Source organism: Rhinatrema bivittatum, chromosome 8 (genome assembly GCF_901001135.1).
Source record: "Rhinatrema bivittatum chromosome 8, aRhiBiv1.1, whole genome shotgun sequence".
NCBI lineage: Eukaryota > Metazoa > Chordata > Amphibia > Gymnophiona > Rhinatrematidae > Rhinatrema > Rhinatrema bivittatum.
Window position 1 is genome coordinate 173,719,036 of NC_042622.1, and position 18,875 is coordinate 173,737,910.

Below are 18,875 nucleotides of genomic sequence, written 5' to 3' on the forward strand. Positions count from 1 at the left end.
AGTGAGAGAGAAAAAACATGTGTATATGTGAGTACTGAGAGCATGTGTGTATAGGTGTGTCATTGAGAGCCAGTGTGAGAGAGAGCGCTGGTATGTGACTGAGAGAGGAGAAAGTTCCAAGCAAACCACCCCACCTCCTGCTAATTCAGAACAATCTCAGGACACCTGGATATCAAACGTTCCCAGGTATGCAGAGCAAAAAAATTTTTGTATCCTTATTATTTTTCATTACTGGGTCTTTGTGTCTGCTATTTTGAAATATTTTGTTGGTATCTGGAAATGTTTTATATGAGTTTTTAATTATTGGATATTCCACTCATCAGCTGTTTCGAAATATGTTCTTTTTGTTAGTACAGTTTTACTGCTGATGATTTTATATTTCTTGATTTGTTTTATAAGGATGTGTGATGTTTCTTTTTTCCTTTATTGCACTGCATGCAGAGACTCTGGCTTGTTGCGGTTTCCAATTCAGTTTTTGTCTGCATGCTTCTTGTTATGCATTTTGGTCTCTTTATTCTATGTTAGGTGAGGGACAGCACGTGATTCAGGTGAGGTTTTCTGCTGGTGTGTTGTTTCTGTGTAGGACTCTATAGCAGCCTGACTTGGTCCGTTTTCCTAATAGGAGATGTATTGGTGTCTTAAGGCCTGGTGTAATATTTTTAGAGACTTATTGTACTTTAAAAGTGTGATCTTACATAAAATGCACACATTTACTTGTATTTAGTTTTAAACATATTGTATGGCTCTCATGGAATTACATTTTAAAATATGTGGCGTTTATGGCTCTCTCAGCCAAAAAGGTTCCTGACCCCTGATATAGACTAATAAACCTGTATATATTTGTACATACTGCCAGCCCTGTTCAGTCTCGTTTAGTTTTCTAGGGCAAAGGGAGGGAAATCCCACCCACTAACTCCTCCTCCTTCTCCCGGGTAAAGGCACCAAGAACACAAGGACCAACAGAGTCTGCCCTAGGGGGTCTCCTGCCAGGTCAATGCTGGACCCAAGACTGCCCTGCAAGTTAAGTAGTCAAGGGGTCATTACATATGCAGCAAGCATTGGGGTAACCCCACCGGACAACCCATTGCAATGATCTAGGTGTGATACAATGCTTGGAAGTGCCAAATAGCAGAATATAAGTTAAATAATGAAAAATAATAAATAATCCAACAAATGAATACCCATCTTAAAGTCCTTTATACCCAAAAGAGGGCACAATTTGTGTAACATTCTCAACTTTCCAAATACCATCTGAACTGTTTTAGACAGCAGGGGCTGGGTATAATCTATGTGAGGGGGAGGGCGAGGGTGTGAGCTCTCTGCTATACACAACACCCACACATGTATGCAAACACACCCACTAGCAGCAGACGCAGTGGGGCTAGCAGGCATTCACTTCCTGTCTCTTCGCTCTTTCCCATCCTCTCTCGGTGGAGTAAGCAGCTCCAGCACTCCCTGATCTACCTTCTCTGGGGTTTGGGGGGGGGGGGTGGGTGCCAGAAACGATCCTGCCACCACAGGCTCTGCTCCATTTCTTCAGGGAGCTGGAAACGATTTCACAACTAACTCTGGTCTGTTACCTGGGGGGGGGGAGTCAGAACAGATTTACACTGCTGGCTCTACTCTTTGTCTCCTTGTGTCCTGGAGAAGAGGCGGCACAATGCCATTCTGGGTTGTAACAGAATACCCAAAAAGGGATCTGAAACTTGTGAGCTGTGGTACTTTTCAAGGCCAGCGCTGAAGCATTAACAACTGCCACTGAGTTTCAGACTTGTGCTAATTCCGCCCCTTTTTGTGTCTGTTCTGAAGCATCTGCTTCAGTAGCTCCTCCTGTTCCTTATGGAAGAGGCTGGGATTAGAGAGCAAAGTGGCTCTTCTCTGCTCTGTCTGCTCCAGCCCCTCCCTCTTCTGCCTGAAGGGGAGGGGCTGGAGCAAAACACCCCCTACTGCTCTGCCCCTTTCAAGCCTGAAAAGAGGTGGCAGAACTGCGTTCCTGGCCATTCCCCCATAAATTGAGCCCTAGCTTCAACTTCCATCAAAGTAAAACAATACACCTAGATACCTCACCTTCTCCTCACCCTACTCCAACACTCAAAAACTGTCTCTCTTTATTTGATACCCCCACTCTCAATTCCTCTGTTTTTGGCACTACTCAAAATCAACTTACTGCATTCTGCGCAAGCCACTCTCTGCTGCCTGCAGGACTCCATCCATATCCTTACCCAGGAAAACCACCAAACTGTTTTCTCGTTGGCACACAAATATCTCTTCAGACCTAGTGACCGGATAATGCCCCCCAGAGGCTGGATTTTGAATGTGGAACCCCACATTCAAAATCCAGTCTTGGGGAAAGATCTCCCTTAACCAATAACTGATAGGATTTTCATAACAAAAATGAAGCCATCCACTGCAGTGCCTTTCCCTGATACCCATTATCCTGCAACTCTGTAATAAAATGGCATGATTTACTTCATCTAAAGCAGATGACAAATCTAAAAGAATCAATAACATTTCCTCACACCCCTTATTTACTCTGCACAGAATTATCGTCTTTAATCAAGACCAAAATTGCCTCAGTACTATGACACTTACAAAATCCCTGCTGATATGGGACCAACTTACCCTCCACCAAACCAGAAACAATCCCTGCTCCACGGAGCTTACCATCTGCTCAAGACAAACATGCACGACAAACGAGTCTATGGTAAGTGTATTTATTGTAGAGAAGTACTTAGTATTTAAAAGCAGTTTTCAAAAGCTGAGGTTTTTTTTACACCGTAAAAGAAAGAAGCTGCTATTAGATGGCTGGCTTCCTTATATATTACACCTAAGAAATTGCCATGCTGGGTCAGACCAAGGGTCCATCAAGCCCAGCATCCTGTTTCCAACAGAGGCCAAAGTAGGCCACAAGAACCTGGCAATTACCCAAACACTAAGAAGATCCCATGCTACTGATGCAATTAATAGCAGTGGCTATTCCCTAAGTAAACTTAATTAATAGCAGTTAATGGACTTCTCCTCCAAGAACTTATCCAAACCTGCTTCATAAAGTTCATAGTCAGATCCTTAATGATTTTTCCTGAATTATTAAAAAGCTTGGCTGGAACCGCAGATAAGAGAAAGAGTGGCTGGGGAGGGGTTTGGAGGGAGGGGCGGGTTGGGGAAGAGGAGGGTAAAGAATTGTAATACTGATCTGCATTGTGACTTCTGTACTTATGGCAAAGTAGATGACAAAAATTTATTGTTAAGGCCGACAGTGGTGAAGAGTAAAGCTCCACCCTTGGCTATTTCATGGTTGTATCTCTGCTGTTGTTTTACTAATAAAATTAAGACTGAACTTAAGAAAGCTGAGTTTTTAAACTGGATTTAATTACAACCAGAGGGAGCGCGGCACATATTCAGAAACTTTATTCCAGGCAAGGTGGAAAGCATGGTGTTGGGAGCTGGCGAAGGAGGAGAAGGGCACAGATAAGAGCGACCTGCTCGAAGAACGGAGGTCATGAGAAAGGGTTTGGGGAGAAAGAAGAGAAGATAGGTAATGAGGAGTTGCAGAGCAAACGCATTTATAGGCAAGTGAGAGAAGCTTGAACTGTATGCAGAAGCAGACAGGGAACAAATGTAGCAACTTAAGAAAAGGAATTGCATGATCATAGCAGCACTGAACAAAGTGAAGTCGTGCAACCAAATTTTGAATAGACAACAGTGGAGAAAGATGGTTCAGCAGGAGGCCTGCAAAAAGCAAGTTGCGGTAGTCTATGCAGGAGGTGATAAAAGAGAGGATGAGCATTTTGGGTGCATGCTCAGAAAGGAAGGGATGATAGTAGTGGTTGTAGACAAAGAACCAGCATGCTTTAATTCTTTCATCCTTAGAACTGAAGTTATAGCTTTCCTATTGTTTTAAAAAGTTTAGACCTAAACAGCCTTGAACTGAGTATCACTGTATTATAATTATGTGAGGGCAATATTAATAAGGTGTAGGTTCAAACATGGTAATATTTTGCGGGGGGGGGGGGGTTTACTGCCACTGCTCCATTTTTTCTCTTCCACCGGTGGGACCTAGGAAACCCCACCAGCCTTTCCACTGCTGACATTGCCACCATCAGTGCCCCCCCCCCCATCATTCTTCACTCCTTAGGCTGGCACAACGCTGGAAATTTAACTTCTGGGTCTGAGGTGGAGTAAGCACACATTTCCAGTGCCCAGTGTGACAGAAGGAGTTTGACACTAGCAATAGAATAAAATATGCCTTAAGCAGTCTGCCCTTTAATGTGCCTCCTTGCATTGCTGGGGAATAGCTAATATCATCATTAACATGGGAATTGATGCACCCACACTAATCTTGAGTGCTGGTTTTGATCCCTGTATTAGCGCAGTTTTTTGCATAAAAAACATAAACACCTTTGTTAAGATATTGTGTAAAAGCACAATATCTTAACGAATATCTTAACCTGGGCTAAAGTTAATGCACCTTATTACATTGGCTGCAGTGAGCACTGGGCTCATATGTGCCAGCTGCATGTTCCTGAAGATATTTCTGGACAGGAAGTGTGAGCTGTCCTAAACTCTCACTGGAATGCACTGGCGTACAGAAACATTCAAGACAAAGAAAGTGGAAAATGCTCCAAACTGTTTTGTTCAAATAGAGTCTCTCCCCTAAAAAAAATTGTGGGGCCCAGCTTGCAGAAAAGATGTGATCCAAATGGTCACAAATGCTGTGCCAGGTCCGGGCCAAGCTTCTAGGCCAGGCCCTTTTTATACATTGCACTATTAATCAAGTTGGTTTCAATATTATTTTTACAATTCTGAGCGCCTTTTGCCATTGGGGCTTGATTTTCAAAAGCATTTACATGCTTAAAACTGGGTTTCACACGTGTAAATGCACTTACGTGGGTAAATGGCATTGGAAAATTGGTTCTATAGTGTTATATTTACACACATAACTCCTTTAAAAATTCACCTGATAGGATCTAGGGCAGCAAATGGTTGTTAGTGTTAATAACAGTAGATCCAGAGTCTCTTCCCTAAACGATATGATATCGTAAGACACATTAGTGTCATGAAGGTTTATTAGAAGGTGTTACATTAAAGTTGTTTTATATTTATGAATTGGTTTATTAATTTGCAGTAAGATGCTTTGCATAACCCTTTTGGGCTAAAAATAGGAGATATATAAGTTCAAAGACAGATAATGTGCTGGTACCGTCATGGACCTGGAAGCCTATCATTCTGCACCTGATGAGCCCAGAGACCCTCTGTGCACCTGCACAAACACATCTGGTGCAACGTGAAACACCGCCCCTCGGCGAGGAAAAGGAAACCTTGCAGTTATCTGTCCCCGAGACTCCGCCACCGGTGTAGGAATGCGCATGAGAACGATGTGCATACCTTGGTGAGGGAGCGTATGCAAAATTGTCTCCTGTATGCTCGCCGCGTACTATCCCGAAGGGCCACCCCTCAGCTCAGTGGTCCTCAGGCCGAGATGGGGAAGCCACGCCCCCTGCCCCCAAGAGGCAGAGTGAAGCGCACGAGCCCTATGCCGCGCACCTACCCGCCCACCCTGTGCCCGCCCCCTCCCTCCTACGCTGCGCGCCCGCATGCACGCGCTGCGCCCGCCCCTCTCTCCCCCGCTGAAGTGTGCCGCGCGCCCCGGCTCCCTTCCGTCGTCGCCGCCGCCGCCGCTGCTTCTCTCTCTCTCTCTCTCCAGGAATGAGAAGCCATGGCCGCCTCTTCCAGCGAGGAGAAAAGCTGCCGGCGCTTCCTGGAACTCTTCCTGGGCGAGTTCCGCGGGCCCTTCGGGGAGGAGGACCCCGTGCCCCTGCGGCCCGTCTCCGAGCACCTCACCGAGGACGAGGTGGAGGGCGAGTGCCTGGACCTGTGCCTGCAGCAGCTCTACAAATAGTTAAGTGCCGGGGGTCGGGGAGGCGGCCTGGCTCGGCTCTGCTACCTGGCCAGGTGCACGAGTGGCTCTGCTACTTCTAGCCAGGCTGCACCACGATGCATTGCCCTGCAAAAGTCTCCCGGTGCTCCTGTGCTGTTTGCAAATAGCGGGAGGGAAGTGTAGGCGAGAAGTTCAGAGGCTGAGAGAGCACCGAGCCCGAGGGTCAGGGATGATGGGGAGAGGGTACATGGGTTATTAGCAGCATTAATGACTCATGAATCTGACCGAAACGTTCTTGCTCCGTGCATTTGCTGTTCAGAGCCTGCATGCATTCATAGGAACAAGCGTGATCCCCCCCCCCCCCCAACAAAAGCCTTTTGCAGCATAGCACATAAGCCAGCTTGAGAAAACAATCAAGAGTAAAGGAGGTTTCAGGCGTTTAACTGATATAATAAGAGGTGTTACTCCACTGCATAGTAAAACGAAACGGAAGGGAACAGGCAGAAGATGCGGTCGGGCATCTACATATCTGACAGCAGGAGGAGACGGACCAGGGTCAGAACGGACAAGGCTGTCAAAGCTTCCCCACCTCCTCCTCCCTTCCTCTGTAGTTCTTGCCTCTGGAAAGTCATTCGTCATCTATGAGCGGGCAAATCCTTTCCCAGGCAACGAAAAATACAATGTTTAGAAAGATCTTCCCCTTTCCTAGTTTATGGGGGGCGGTGAGGGAGTAGAAAGTGGGTGCATGGTAGAATTCTGCATCTTTATATCTACAATTTAAAAAAGTGAGTATGAAATATGTGGAATAAAAAGCTGGGAAGCATTGCTGACCTATTAGGGCTAAGGCTTGTAATGACAATAAATGCTAGGTGATTTCTGCATAATGCTTTAATAGAGCCAATTCCTTGTGATGACAGCTTGCTGACTTTTAACCTCCTTAATGTAAGGCAGTAGTGAGATCCAGTTGAAATGGGGTGGGGGTGTTGATTGCTTTTGATAAACATAATAGAGCACTTCTGCCTTTCTGTTAGGCACTATAGGTCACAGAAAGCAGCCTTTGCTCACAAATGAGCTTAGCAGACTTATCCTTTTAAGAAGAGGGATTCCCAGCTCTGCCACATCAAAGCTGCCGCTTTCTGTGTATCCTGGCTGTTATGGTATGTGACGTGCAGAAGCCTAGACCAGGGGCTTCCCAAGCCTGACCTTGTGATGGGTGACCCTAGAGCCACTCAGGTTTTCAGGATATGCACAGCGAATATGCATGAGACACACTTGTGTATATACTGCAGTTCCAACATATGTATATCTCATGCATATTCGCTGTGGATATCTTGAAAACCTGAGTGGCTGTGGGTTAGCAGCACAGTTTTGGGAGGCCCTAAGGTAGACTGAGGAAAGCTTGTCTTTCCACATAGTAGAAAGGCACTATCTGTGCCACAAAGCTGCAAGGAGTTGCAGACAAAAACATAAGAGTTATGGAGATTAAAGGAGATTATACAAAATTACATCCCCCTCTCCAATTAAGCAAAAAGCAGGAAGGATGCAGTTCTCTGTACCTGAATCTTGCCCTCCAGATTTTAAAAGCAGCCTTTCAGTTTAGATGGATTACGGTATTATTTTTGAAAGGAAACAAGGTTTACAAATACATTTTATTGATTTATAAAATCAGAAAATTTACCTTTCAGCTCACTGTGACACATGGTATGTGACAAAAAAGCACTGACTGGCTCTTTCCTGTTACTGCTGAAAGATCATAGTCAGTAAGTGAACCCTTGCAGCGTGCAGAGAGAACTTTTTACATTAAATATCCAACCCAGCGACTGTGGATACATCCATAAATCAGATCCCAGATAGTTGCTCTTGCTGCATGTTTTCTCACATAATCAAAGAGTAGGAGAAAACGTTCTCAGCCCATTTGTGTTCAGAGAGAAACTGGTCACATACGTCTATTTACAAACTATACAGAGAGATGAAAGCACACTTTACATGAAAAGAGCAATTAATTTTATTGTTGCTTGAAGAGGAGATTAGGAGTTTAGACATGGTGCTGTACCTGTGGGTAATATGCAGCATACTGCTGTGTGCCTTATTTTTAGATGGGGCTGATATGTGCCCCAAAATAAAATCATTTTTATAGGGAGATTATTTTATATATCAGGTTTTTTTGTTTGACTGAGGGGATATTTGTTTCAGAAGTGTATAGCAATGCCTTGGCCTCCCATTTATTCTGTAGCCTAGTGGTTAGAGCAGCAGGCTGAGAAGGAGGGAAACCAGGGTTCAAATCCTGCTAGTGCTCCTTGTGACCTTGAGCATGTCACTTCATCCTTTTTTTTTTTTTCCCCTCCCCCAATAGGCACAGAATGGGAGAAAAGTCTTAATAAATCAGACCTTTAGATTGTAAGCCCCCTAGGAATAGGGAAATACCTACTGGACTTGAAATGTAATTTACCTTGCACGTGGGTTTGGAAAAGCGAGTAATTGGATTAGATTAGTTGCCTTTCCAGACTAGGAATATCAGAAGTGACAGAGAAAATCTATGGCATGCATATACTTTTAATATTTGGATTTGAATATTAAAATAAATGCATGCCTTAGAATTTCTTTGTCACTTCTGATATTTCTGGCTGAGAGCCCCTTTGTAACATGTCCTGTTCAGAGGTTTTTCTTTCATGTTCTCTCTGTTGTAAAATAGACCTTTTGCTAGATTTTAGAAATCCTCTCATTAATCACCTACCATGGGATCCCATGCACCTGTCTAGATAGCAGAGGCGTCTGTTTTCTGGATTGTTGCTTCTACTCTGATCATCAGATGTGTGCGGACATATATGCACAGAAGTAAACCTTCCTGCGCCAGCGCTTAGTGTCTCCCTCCCAGATTACCTGAATATCCTTTAATTTAATTGCAGCTTGAGAAGAAATGCTGAGTGCTTGACTATCTCTGGCTGTCTCTCTAGCTCTCTAAATATTTGGTTGTTGCATGGCCCAGGAGGCCGGTGTATGGCAGTAAGGAGCAGGGAGACTCTTCTGGAACTGTTAACAATCATGCCAAAAAAAAAACCCCCCACTGTCTGAGAAATCCATTTTCTGTTCGTGAGCTACACAAAATGCCCTGTGCTTACTCCCGCCAAAGCAAAGGTGGAACACTGAAAACATTTTCTCAGTTTAATTTTTTTTTTTTTTTCCCTGTGCAATGGTCACGGTCCTAGCACAGCACCAGCAGCTGCTGCAGGTAACTGGTGATTTTCTGCTGTCTTCTTCAGTATGTAACCAAAGCTGGCTACTGCCACAGAGGCTTATCCTGAAATATTCATAAGAGAATTGAAACTTGCTCACATAAGGGGGAGAGTTACATTAAAAGAAATAATCTCTCAAAGGATAATCACCATTTTTAACAAATATTTTTGGCAGGTTTTCTACTGTGCTGCTTTGTCCACCTTACTCAGGACTTTAATTGTGCTGTTCTTGCAGTTACTTTATGATCCAGGACGTACAGTACCTTTCTGCAGGAGTTGTATGTGTCTGTCCTCCCCCCCCCCCCCCCTTTTGTTAACTAAATAAGCAAAATGTTTTGTTTCTACTGGTTAGCATTTCAGGCTGAACTTGCATAGGTCTGATTATTTCTGTACATTGTAGTTGGATTTTTTGTTTTGAGAGTGGAGAGGATGGGAAGTTGATGCTGACTTGTGATTTTGTCTGTAACTTACTGGAATAAGTATTACTAGCACATGCAGTACCATGCAACCTCACGGAGCAATAGATATTACCCGTAACAGAATGCATGGGGGTTACCTGATGGAGCGAGCAGCAGTTACTACCAACAGAATGCATGGGAGGGGAGGGTAACTGCATGGAGTGGCAGTTACTGCCCTTAACAGAATGCATAGGGGTAACCTGCACAGAGCGGCAGCTACTACCCTTAACAGAATACATGGAAGGTAAGGGTAGCTGCATGGAGCGGCTGTTACTGCCCTTAACGGAATGCATGGGAGGGGAGGATAACTGCACGGAGCGGCTGTTACTGCCCTTAATGGAATGCATGGGAGGGGAGGATAACTGTGCACGGAGCGGCAGTTACTGCCCTTAATGGAATGCATGGGAGGGGAGGATAACTGTGCACGGAGCGGCAGTTACTGCCCTTAATGGAATGCATGGGAGGGGAGGATAACTGCACGGAGCGGCAGTTACTGCCCTTAACGGAATGCATGGGAGGGGAGGATAACTGCACGGAGCGGCTGTTACTGCCCTTAACAAAAGGCATGGGGGTAACCTGCATGGAGCGGTACTTGCTACCATGAGCAACTTGAGTAGACCGGATGGACCATTTGGTCTTTATCTGCCATCATTACTATGTTTCCCTGGCTCCCAGGGTATATCCAGTCATACCTTCCACTGCTTGGGGAAGTGTGGGCAGGATCGGATCAAGGAGAAGGTGCATAACACAGCCTTGTGATGTCCTGAAGTGGGTCAGAAAGCTGCATTCCTGCTCTCACCCATGCTGTGATGGCTCCTGCTGTTCTATATCAGGAGCCTCAGAGAGAAGGGATCTCCGGTGCAGAAGCTATCTATATTTCTACAGCATAAAGAGAGGCTTTCCCTTGTACTGTTCCTAGTCTGCTCATTGCAGCAGTGGTCTTGAGGCCAGGAGCCATGCAGCAGAGCTTCTTCTAAAACCCTGCATCTTGGGCTTTAAATCTGGCCATGAGGTGTGGTCCTTAACAATGACATTGACACCACCACCTCTTCTCCCCCACCCCCGGGGCAGAAAACCTGTTCGGGGAGTCCACCCAGGGTCCCTTTGCGTAACAGCACCCAGCACTGTCACCGGGCCTGCCCTTTCTAAATTAGTTCTAAAGTCTGAGCACGTTGCCTCTTTCAGGTCACAGCAAACCTTGTGTTTTGTGTTTTTTGGGTATTTTTTTTTTCCCTTGCACTAAAGTCTTTACGTTTTTTTTTGTTTTGAAATATATTGATCGGATGCCACGTCAGAAGCCCCCCCAGGTGATGGTCAGGGGCATCACAAGAGAGAAGAAAGAGAGAGACCATAGGGGCCCACAAATCATCGTCTTGGTTCCCAGTTAATTAAGCGGGTTCCTTGTTTGTTTATTTTCCTGTAAACTTGGGCCTGCTGAGCTCCCATCATGTCTGCGTGTGGAAAGTGAGGGGAAGGCACTGCTGCTTTATGCCACTCGCTTAATCTGCTCTTTGCCGATTTCAAAGAAAATAACATTAAAAACCCTGACAGGCAGAACTGGATGCCCTAGTGGCACCAGTGAATTCTATGCTCTTGACCTTTCGGAGGCTGCTGTACGTCTTGTGTGTTAATATTTTATCACCTGGAAATCCTGCCGCCCTGGCCTCCTAGGACCGCATGCCAGCAGTGTGACAAGAGCATGGTATTCTGCAATTGACTGAGCTCTTGCACATTAATTTAATATCCTGCCCTCCATCATATATCAGACAGGATCGGCAGCTGCAAAGAGCCTGATGTGTTTCTCTCTTCTTTCTTCAGCAGTCTTTTATTTTTTTTTAATTCATGGTGCTGTTTGCTTTTGGATCAAAGTTTTATTGCTTCTTTTCTGAAAGCTGATGGCCACTGTGATCAGAGCAGCAGTGGCGTGGTGTCTCTTATTCTCATATTGCTTTTTTTTTTTTTTTGAGAAAAGAGAAGATGCGGTAGTGGTGGTACAATTTACCTTTAGTCTCATGTTCTCTACTGGTTCGCTAAAGGTTAGCGGCGGCACTGGTCTCCGGGAACGCTGCCGTTCCTCCGAGTAGTACGCTAATGGTCGCGATATAGCTGAATTTACCGGGGAGTCTGGTAATGTCCTCACTGTGCGCAGCAGATCTTAACTCGAGTCAGGGTGTCTCAGGTTCGTCCTCCCAATCTGGATAGCAGCGATGCTCTTTCTGTCTTGAGGAGGCAAGGAACCCCCTTCCTTAAAAGATACGAGTACCTGTTTTGCAAAATAAAGCCCAATGCTTGGAAAAGTGAAAAAAAAAACAACCCAAAAACCCCAAAGCATTTTGGTGACCCTTACAGCCTAGCAGCAAAGATCTAATTAAAACAAATGTAAAACCTGTGGTGGGCATGCATGTTGACTACCTGGCAATGCAGCAGCTCAGTCATGGGACTGGCTTTATCAAAATTAATTCATTTATTTCACTCCTTCATTTCAGAATCCAGCTCTTGGTGTAACGCACCTGAGCATAGCACCTGAAGTAAGAAAGTAGCTGCGGTTTCAGAGATAACAGAATCTCCTGCGCTTGTGGACGGTGAACTGACGGTTACGGTTTCTTTTTTCTTCGCTGCCATCTCTGTCTCTTGTTAGATGGGAATCTATTATTATATAATCCTTTCTAGGTTTAGTTTATGGAGTTGAGGGGGGTGTCCTTTTTTTTTTTTTTTTCAGGTCCTTCAATGATCCTGGCGATCGATAGGTAAAGCGGAGGGAAGCCTGCCCTCGTCTCTCGGCCCCAGTGGAGAGATTTAGAACTGGATAATTGTATCTCCTGTCAGTGGAGGTGCAGCCCGCAATGGGATGCCAGTTCCTGTGTTCCAAACGCCAGCAAATTTTAAAATGGATGAACACCACCAACTCCATTTTGTGCACAGCTAAAATCCAGGGCCATGACAACATCATCCCACCGACTTGACTGGCAGTTTAGCAGGACATAGGAGCAAACTTGCTACCAGCTGAAGCAATAGAAGCCGCAGTATCAGACTTGGAGAAGTCGAGATGGTATGGTCTGTTAACGGTGCTGTATTCACTTAACGGGTGCATTTCATTTTCTAGGGAACTCAGATTGTTGTACAATACTAAGCCCATGCCATACGTTCAAAATTCAGCATCGGCTGTGTTGCAGTAATGCTGCGTAAATGTTAGCGTATCTCTGCAGTTCAGCCTGTGCCCTAAAGTGCTTATAGCCACATGACACTTCCCTTCCCTTCTACCCTCCCCACCCCCAAGAACCTTGGCCTGGGAGAGGTCAAATGTGTAAGATATCTCAGAGGCTAAACAGGGCCAGGCCTGGCTACTATCTGGATGGGAGCAGACTAGGGAAAATAGGATAATGGGGGCTGCAGAATGCAATGGCAAACCCCTGTGGCCTTCTGTAGATGAAGGGTCTCAGGTACCACGGTGGGGCAGTGATCACGTAACTCTCGATAGCAGTTAGCAAGAGGATAGGGACAACAGACACACAGCACTGCTGTAGTAGCAGGCCTGACTGTGTGTGGTAAACGTAGAATATAAATTCTCTATCTCTTGTTGGTGGTCTCTCACAATCGTCAAAGGTCTACATGTTGACTTAATTTTAGCAGCGTGTCTGCAGGGCAGGGCTGGATTTAGCTTCATGGCACTCCTAGGCCATGGCAGTGGGAGGGCGCTGTGCCGTGGCGTGAGGGGCGCTGCCTCCTCTATGCCAACGGCACTTTCCCATAAGTCCTGCTTGTGCCAAGCAGCAGCATCCTGCCGGGCCTACCCCAGAAAAGGAGCAGGAGCAGGCCAGCGTTGATTCTTAAATGCTCCCAAATGCTGCCGGCCACACTCTGCCTGTAAGGTGGCAATCCTAACGGGGCACTGCTGCTAGCGGCGCTTACAGAAAAATGCCTCGAAGGCAGAAGCTCTCTTTTTTTTTTTTACTGTAGCTTACTGATTTTAATTCTTTAAATTTATGTATGCTTGTTTTGTATTGTTATTACGTATGTGTTTGATATAATCTGTGCTGAACGTAATATGGATATTGCAGAATATAAAATTGTTTAAATAGTCATGGGCCTGTGCATGGGCATCTAGGTAATTTTTTATTTTTTTTTATTTTTAGCTGTCTTGCTGTTTGATTATGAAACAGGACTAAAACAGTCAGAGCAATGTTATTTATTTAGGGCAGCATGACATGCAAAATTAAATCCATAAGTAATATTTTCTTTGTTTTTGGAAGGAAGGAAGACAAAATATTCTGCCTGAGCAGAGTTTTTTTTTTTTCTTTCTGAGAGAGAGCTGGCATTTGTCATGCCCAGAGCTTGAGTCATAATTACATGCTGTGCACAGGGTTCTTGATGGTGTTTTGCTCGTGGAAGGGCAGAAGGCACTGGATTTGGATTGTGTATATGTACAGGGCCCCCTTGCACTGCCTGTCTTTGGAGTATTGGGGGGGGGGGGTGCCGGCATTGATAGAGAAGGTGATGCATTAGCCCATGTAAAGGCCTTCCTCCTCATAGTCCCCTGTGTTGTGTGATGTGTGTCTTGTATGGAGATGTGAAGCACTGAGCAGGAAATACCAGCAGTGGATGCAGATGTCCTGCAGGCACCTGTAACCTGACCAGCTACTGGCCGCAACCCTCGAGTGAAAGGTCCTGTGGATGATTTTCTGCAGCTCAGAAGGTGCCAAGTCCCCTGGGGTTTTATTTCCCTAACATTGAAGAAAACGTAGCGCAGCCGTTTGTAATATTAAGGTAGGGAACAAATAGAACTTTTTTTTTTTTTTTTTTTTTAATATTGTGCCAGTAGCTTCCTCTTCTTTTTGATTCTTGTTCTTCCAGATTGGCGGAAGAACTGTGCTCCTTGAGCCTTCATTTGCATCTGTCTTGGTGTTCTTACCCACCCTTGAGCAATTAATGGTCTCTGCTGCCCCACTCTTTGCTGCAGGGAGTCCCCGCGCAGCACAGGCTTGGTGCCATATTTGGCCGGTCAGTAGGGACAACCACTGTAGTGGGAGCTTGTTCCCCCCCCCCCCCCCCCCCCAAGCTATCTCAGCAATAGTCCTGTGGTTGAAGGGGCACAGACTGTAGCTAACCCGCCCTGCCCCAGCGCAGGAGGATTATGCTGTTAGGCAGCCAGTAGGTGTCCTGCTTATTGGTGATTATTTTCTACCCCATCCAAGGGGGCTCCGTGGCATCCTCAGCCCAGGCAGGGCTGGGGAATCTGACCCAGGTCTTCCTGCATGACTGTGCACAGCACTGACAAACTTTTTTTTAAGACTTGTGTTCATCTAAACTCTATTAAAAAAAAAAAAAAAAAAAAAAAAAAAAATCCCCAAAACAGCTTTTTTGTTGTTGCCGGTCTTTGCATACAGGTGACAGGATAGAGCCAGTTCAGGGTCACCAGAATGGTTGCAGGTCCTGGAAAACAAACCCAAAACAGAGGCTGAAGGAAATAAAAATGTACTTGCTGGAGGACAGATGGGATGGGGAGGAGCCACAAAAGCATTAAAATATTCAGCAAGCTACATTAAAATACAAGGGCAATGCAATTTTCCATAGAACAAAATCAATATAGTCATGATAAGAATTTGGAGGGGGGTTTAGAGGAAATACTTCTTTACTGAGAAGGGTGGATGAATGATTCCTGGAGTAATCAACAGCAGAAGTGGCAAAAAACAAACTGACTAAATTTGTGCTTGGGATGGAAGTAAAGGGTAGTGGTAAGAACAGGGATTAGAAGAGGTTTGTTTAAAAAAAAAAATGGGGGCATAGAAACTTTAGAAGTTCATCTCCCCAGAATGGTAGATGACCAAAAAGAGAAGATGATAAAGCCAACTTGGATAAGATGCGATCTCCTGCAGGCGGTCAAACTTGTCAGCTGGGCGATATCCTTAGAGCTTTGCCGGCAGTGGCAACTGGGCGAGCCAACTGGTCTTTACCTGCCGACATCTACTGTGTTACTATTGCTTTAGTGTGCTACACATTAGCCTGGTACCTGCAGCAGTTTGCTAGGATTTATGTACCAAGTTTTCCATGGCAACCCTTCTACTACCATTCAGATGCTCCATGGGAAATGTTAATCTCCTTAAAGGAACACACGTATCCTTGAAATAGGTGACTGTGAAGATGTTCATTGTTTTGGGTACAGAGCTGATTGCTCATTCATTTACTCATCATTTGTGGTCTAAAAAGATGGTAATTGCTGTACCTACTTCTATACTGTGATTATTACAAATGAAAACACGAGTTCTAGGCTGGAAGAGAATTTGTGGCTGTGCCGAGTAAGTGCAGTGGCACAGGATTTTGCCATCTGTTCGTTGGCAGGAGGTGTTGCTTGGGGCACGGTGATCTATAAAATAACCCTCCAATATATCAAACCAACCTGTCTCTCTGCTTTGATTTTCAGTATGTTACACAATATGATTGCTACTATCATTGCAAGGTTCTAAAAGGACCTGATTTTTTTTTTTTTTTTTTTTTAAATTGTCCATGATATAAATAGAGACGCACACACACATTACACCCCACGACCAGCCTCTGTCTCTCACACAGCAAACACATCCCTGACCAGTCTCTTTCTCTGTCTCTCGTATACAAACCAGTCACCTCCTTGACCAGTCTCTGCCTCCCTCACACACACACACACACACACACACACCCCCCCCCGACCGGTTTCTCTCAATCACACACATGCTCTCACTTTGACACATACTGTCAATCACACTTGCACAAACACGCTTTCTCTTTCTTAAAATACATGCTGTCAATCACACACGAGTGCTCTCACTTGGGTCCCATCCCCCAACACAAATGGCAGCTGCAGTAGTCTCCTCCTCCTCCTCCTCCAGCCTCCATGGCCAAGATCGAAGAATCCCATTGACTGCGGGGCTAATTGCTTTTTCTGCTGTCACTGGTCGCTGGCTGTGCTTGATTTTGGTTCAAGCCCGCTCTTCTGCCGCTACTTTATGCAGCATGGTTTGTTCTTCTTCCCGCTTGCCCAGTTTTATATCACTTCCTCTTCCAAGCAAGCTTGGGGGCGGGAAGAAGAGATGCACAGTCTTAGCAAATATTGCCTATTTCCAATTTCGTTGCAATTTTGTTGCATTTTGGGAAGAAAGAAAATGCTAGAAAATACGAAATTTCGTGTGATTTTCCTAGTGTTTATTTCAGGGAGTCTGTACCTAAAAAAAAAAAACCCAAAACAAAAAAAACCCCCAAACCCCCCCCCCCCCAAGACTCGCCCAAAGTTCCTGGTGGTCCAGCAGGTGGCCCGGGAATAATCTCCTGGGTCGTTGACAGCCAGTAATCAAAATGATGCTGGAGGCCCTTTGCCCTTACCATGTGACAAGGGGGGTTTGGGATGTGTGGTTTTTTTTTTTTAAACACTGCTGTCATTCTTCCCTGGATGGAGCAGCAGCAGTGTTAGTGGAAGAATTTATGCGTCTCGTGCTCAGCCGGGGCAGCGGGACACCGGAAAGCCGCGACACACCTGTCGGTGCTTGGCGACACGCTGGTTGAGAATCGCTGCTATAGATAGCGACCGGTCCATGACCTTGCCAGCATGTGCCTGTCGCATTGATGGGGACCTCTACGAGGCCTTTTATCCTGAGATCGTAAAGATTATGTTGGTCTATATATTCGTAATAAAGCGCTTGGCCGAGGTACTTTATTATAGTTTGTGCATTGCCATTAGAACTTTATATTCTGTCCTTGATGTTGTAGGTAACCAGTGCAGTGATGCCAAAACAGGCATAACATGATCATATTTTCTCTTACCATAGAGTACCTGTACCGCAGTTGTAATGATGGTATTGTAGAGCTTGGAACACCTAGCAATAATGAATTACAACAGTCCCCGGTTAGACACATTAGGGCTTGTAGGACTATGCCTAAAAATCCCCTTTATCTAAAAGGGGTTGCAATTGTCTCAGCATTATAAGTTCCTTCCTTCGCCTCGGTGACTCATGCCGTCTGTGCTGCAGCCCAGTAGAAGCTGGTTCCGGTTTTGCTGGAAGTCCAGAGGATCAGGAGGAACCTTTTTTTTTTTGAGTCTGTTGCCTGGGTTGTCGGCGGGCTGCTACCGTAAGCCGCTAGTGCCAGCTTTCAGAAACCAGAGTTATGTGGCCCTGAAATTAACAAATGCTAGCGACTTGTCTTATGCTTGCAGTTGTGGCCCGCCAAGTGCTAGTTTTTTTTGCCCTTAGCGAGAAATGTCTAATGGGTGGTAAAACCGGACGGCCGAACTAGCTGGCGTTTTAGCAAAATGCTTAATTTGGAACGATATGTGTTAGAATATGCCAGAAAATTAATGGAACTGGGTCAGGGAATTAGAGGCCTGGACCTGGGGGAAGATCAGCGGCTTTGGCGCGGAATACCCTCTGGCATACAAAGGAGCAGAACAGCCAAAACACATTAGCTAGTGGCCTTGGGGGGGGGGGGATGACCTTTCCAAGAGAACACAGAGATGTTCCCTGAAACCAGTGGGCACAGTAGCTTTGTGCAGTGGCTGGTTGTTACCTAGTGAGGCACGCACATAGTCAAGTATGCCCTACAACATGGGAAGCTGGCCAATGCAATGGAGGCGCCTGAATGATTCTTAAACTGAGGGCTTTGTTTCTAAAGGCTTTTCTCTTACGTTTATAATTCGGCACTGTAATTTTTAAAAGACGTGGAAGCCACAAAGAATGCAGGCACTTCCTGTTTACTGGATCTTTGTGCTTTCTGGAAGGGAATGAACACCAATAAGAATTGTTTTTGTTAACTTGGAACCCTGTCCGGTGTTGTGACAGCGTTGGTGTGCATTTATACACATCGTCGTACCATTTTTGCCTTTCTATTTTTTTTTATTTTTTTTTTGTATTCTTGCATAATCGCAATGAAACTGGAAGTGGCCAGATGTATGCCTCTTCCTTGTGCCCTGGTGGATTTTCAGAGCTCAAGGAGGGTAAAAAGTGGAGTGGTGCAAGTTGGCTTTGGTTGGAGAGGGCTGGAGAAGGCACTTGCACGGTCAGCAAGGGGTTTTCACTTGACTTTTTTCAAAGTCCTTTGGGAAAATTAACCTGCCTGAAGAGCGCCATCCTCATTCCAGCTAATAAATCTGCTCGGGGGCTCAGAAGGCATGCACCTTTTAGCCAAATTTTAAAAAGGCATTCGGAGGAGGGGGGGGTGGGGAAGAGATGTGGGAATGCTCGTTTTTTTTAGATCATGAGAATAAAGTATGCAAGCAGAATGGAATCTTCCCCTACCCACAGAAAAAGAAGGTGGAAAATCCATGGGGCATTTTGTGAACCCGCA

General features: G+C 45.3%; 1 protein-coding gene across 1 annotated transcript in view; it reads left to right on the forward strand.

The window, feature by feature from the left end:
* The first annotated feature begins 5,598 nt into the window (after positions 1-5,598).
* PPM1E (protein phosphatase, Mg2+/Mn2+ dependent 1E) overlaps positions 5,599-18,875 on the forward strand; it is a 182,395-nt gene continuing 169,118 nt past the window's right edge. Inside the window, exon 1 of the mRNA XM_029611480.1 lies at positions 5,599-5,898. Coding sequence (XP_029467340.1) covers positions 5,717-5,898 — 182 coding nt within the window. The 5' untranslated portion in view covers positions 5,599-5,716. The remainder of the gene's footprint in view (positions 5,899-18,875) is intronic.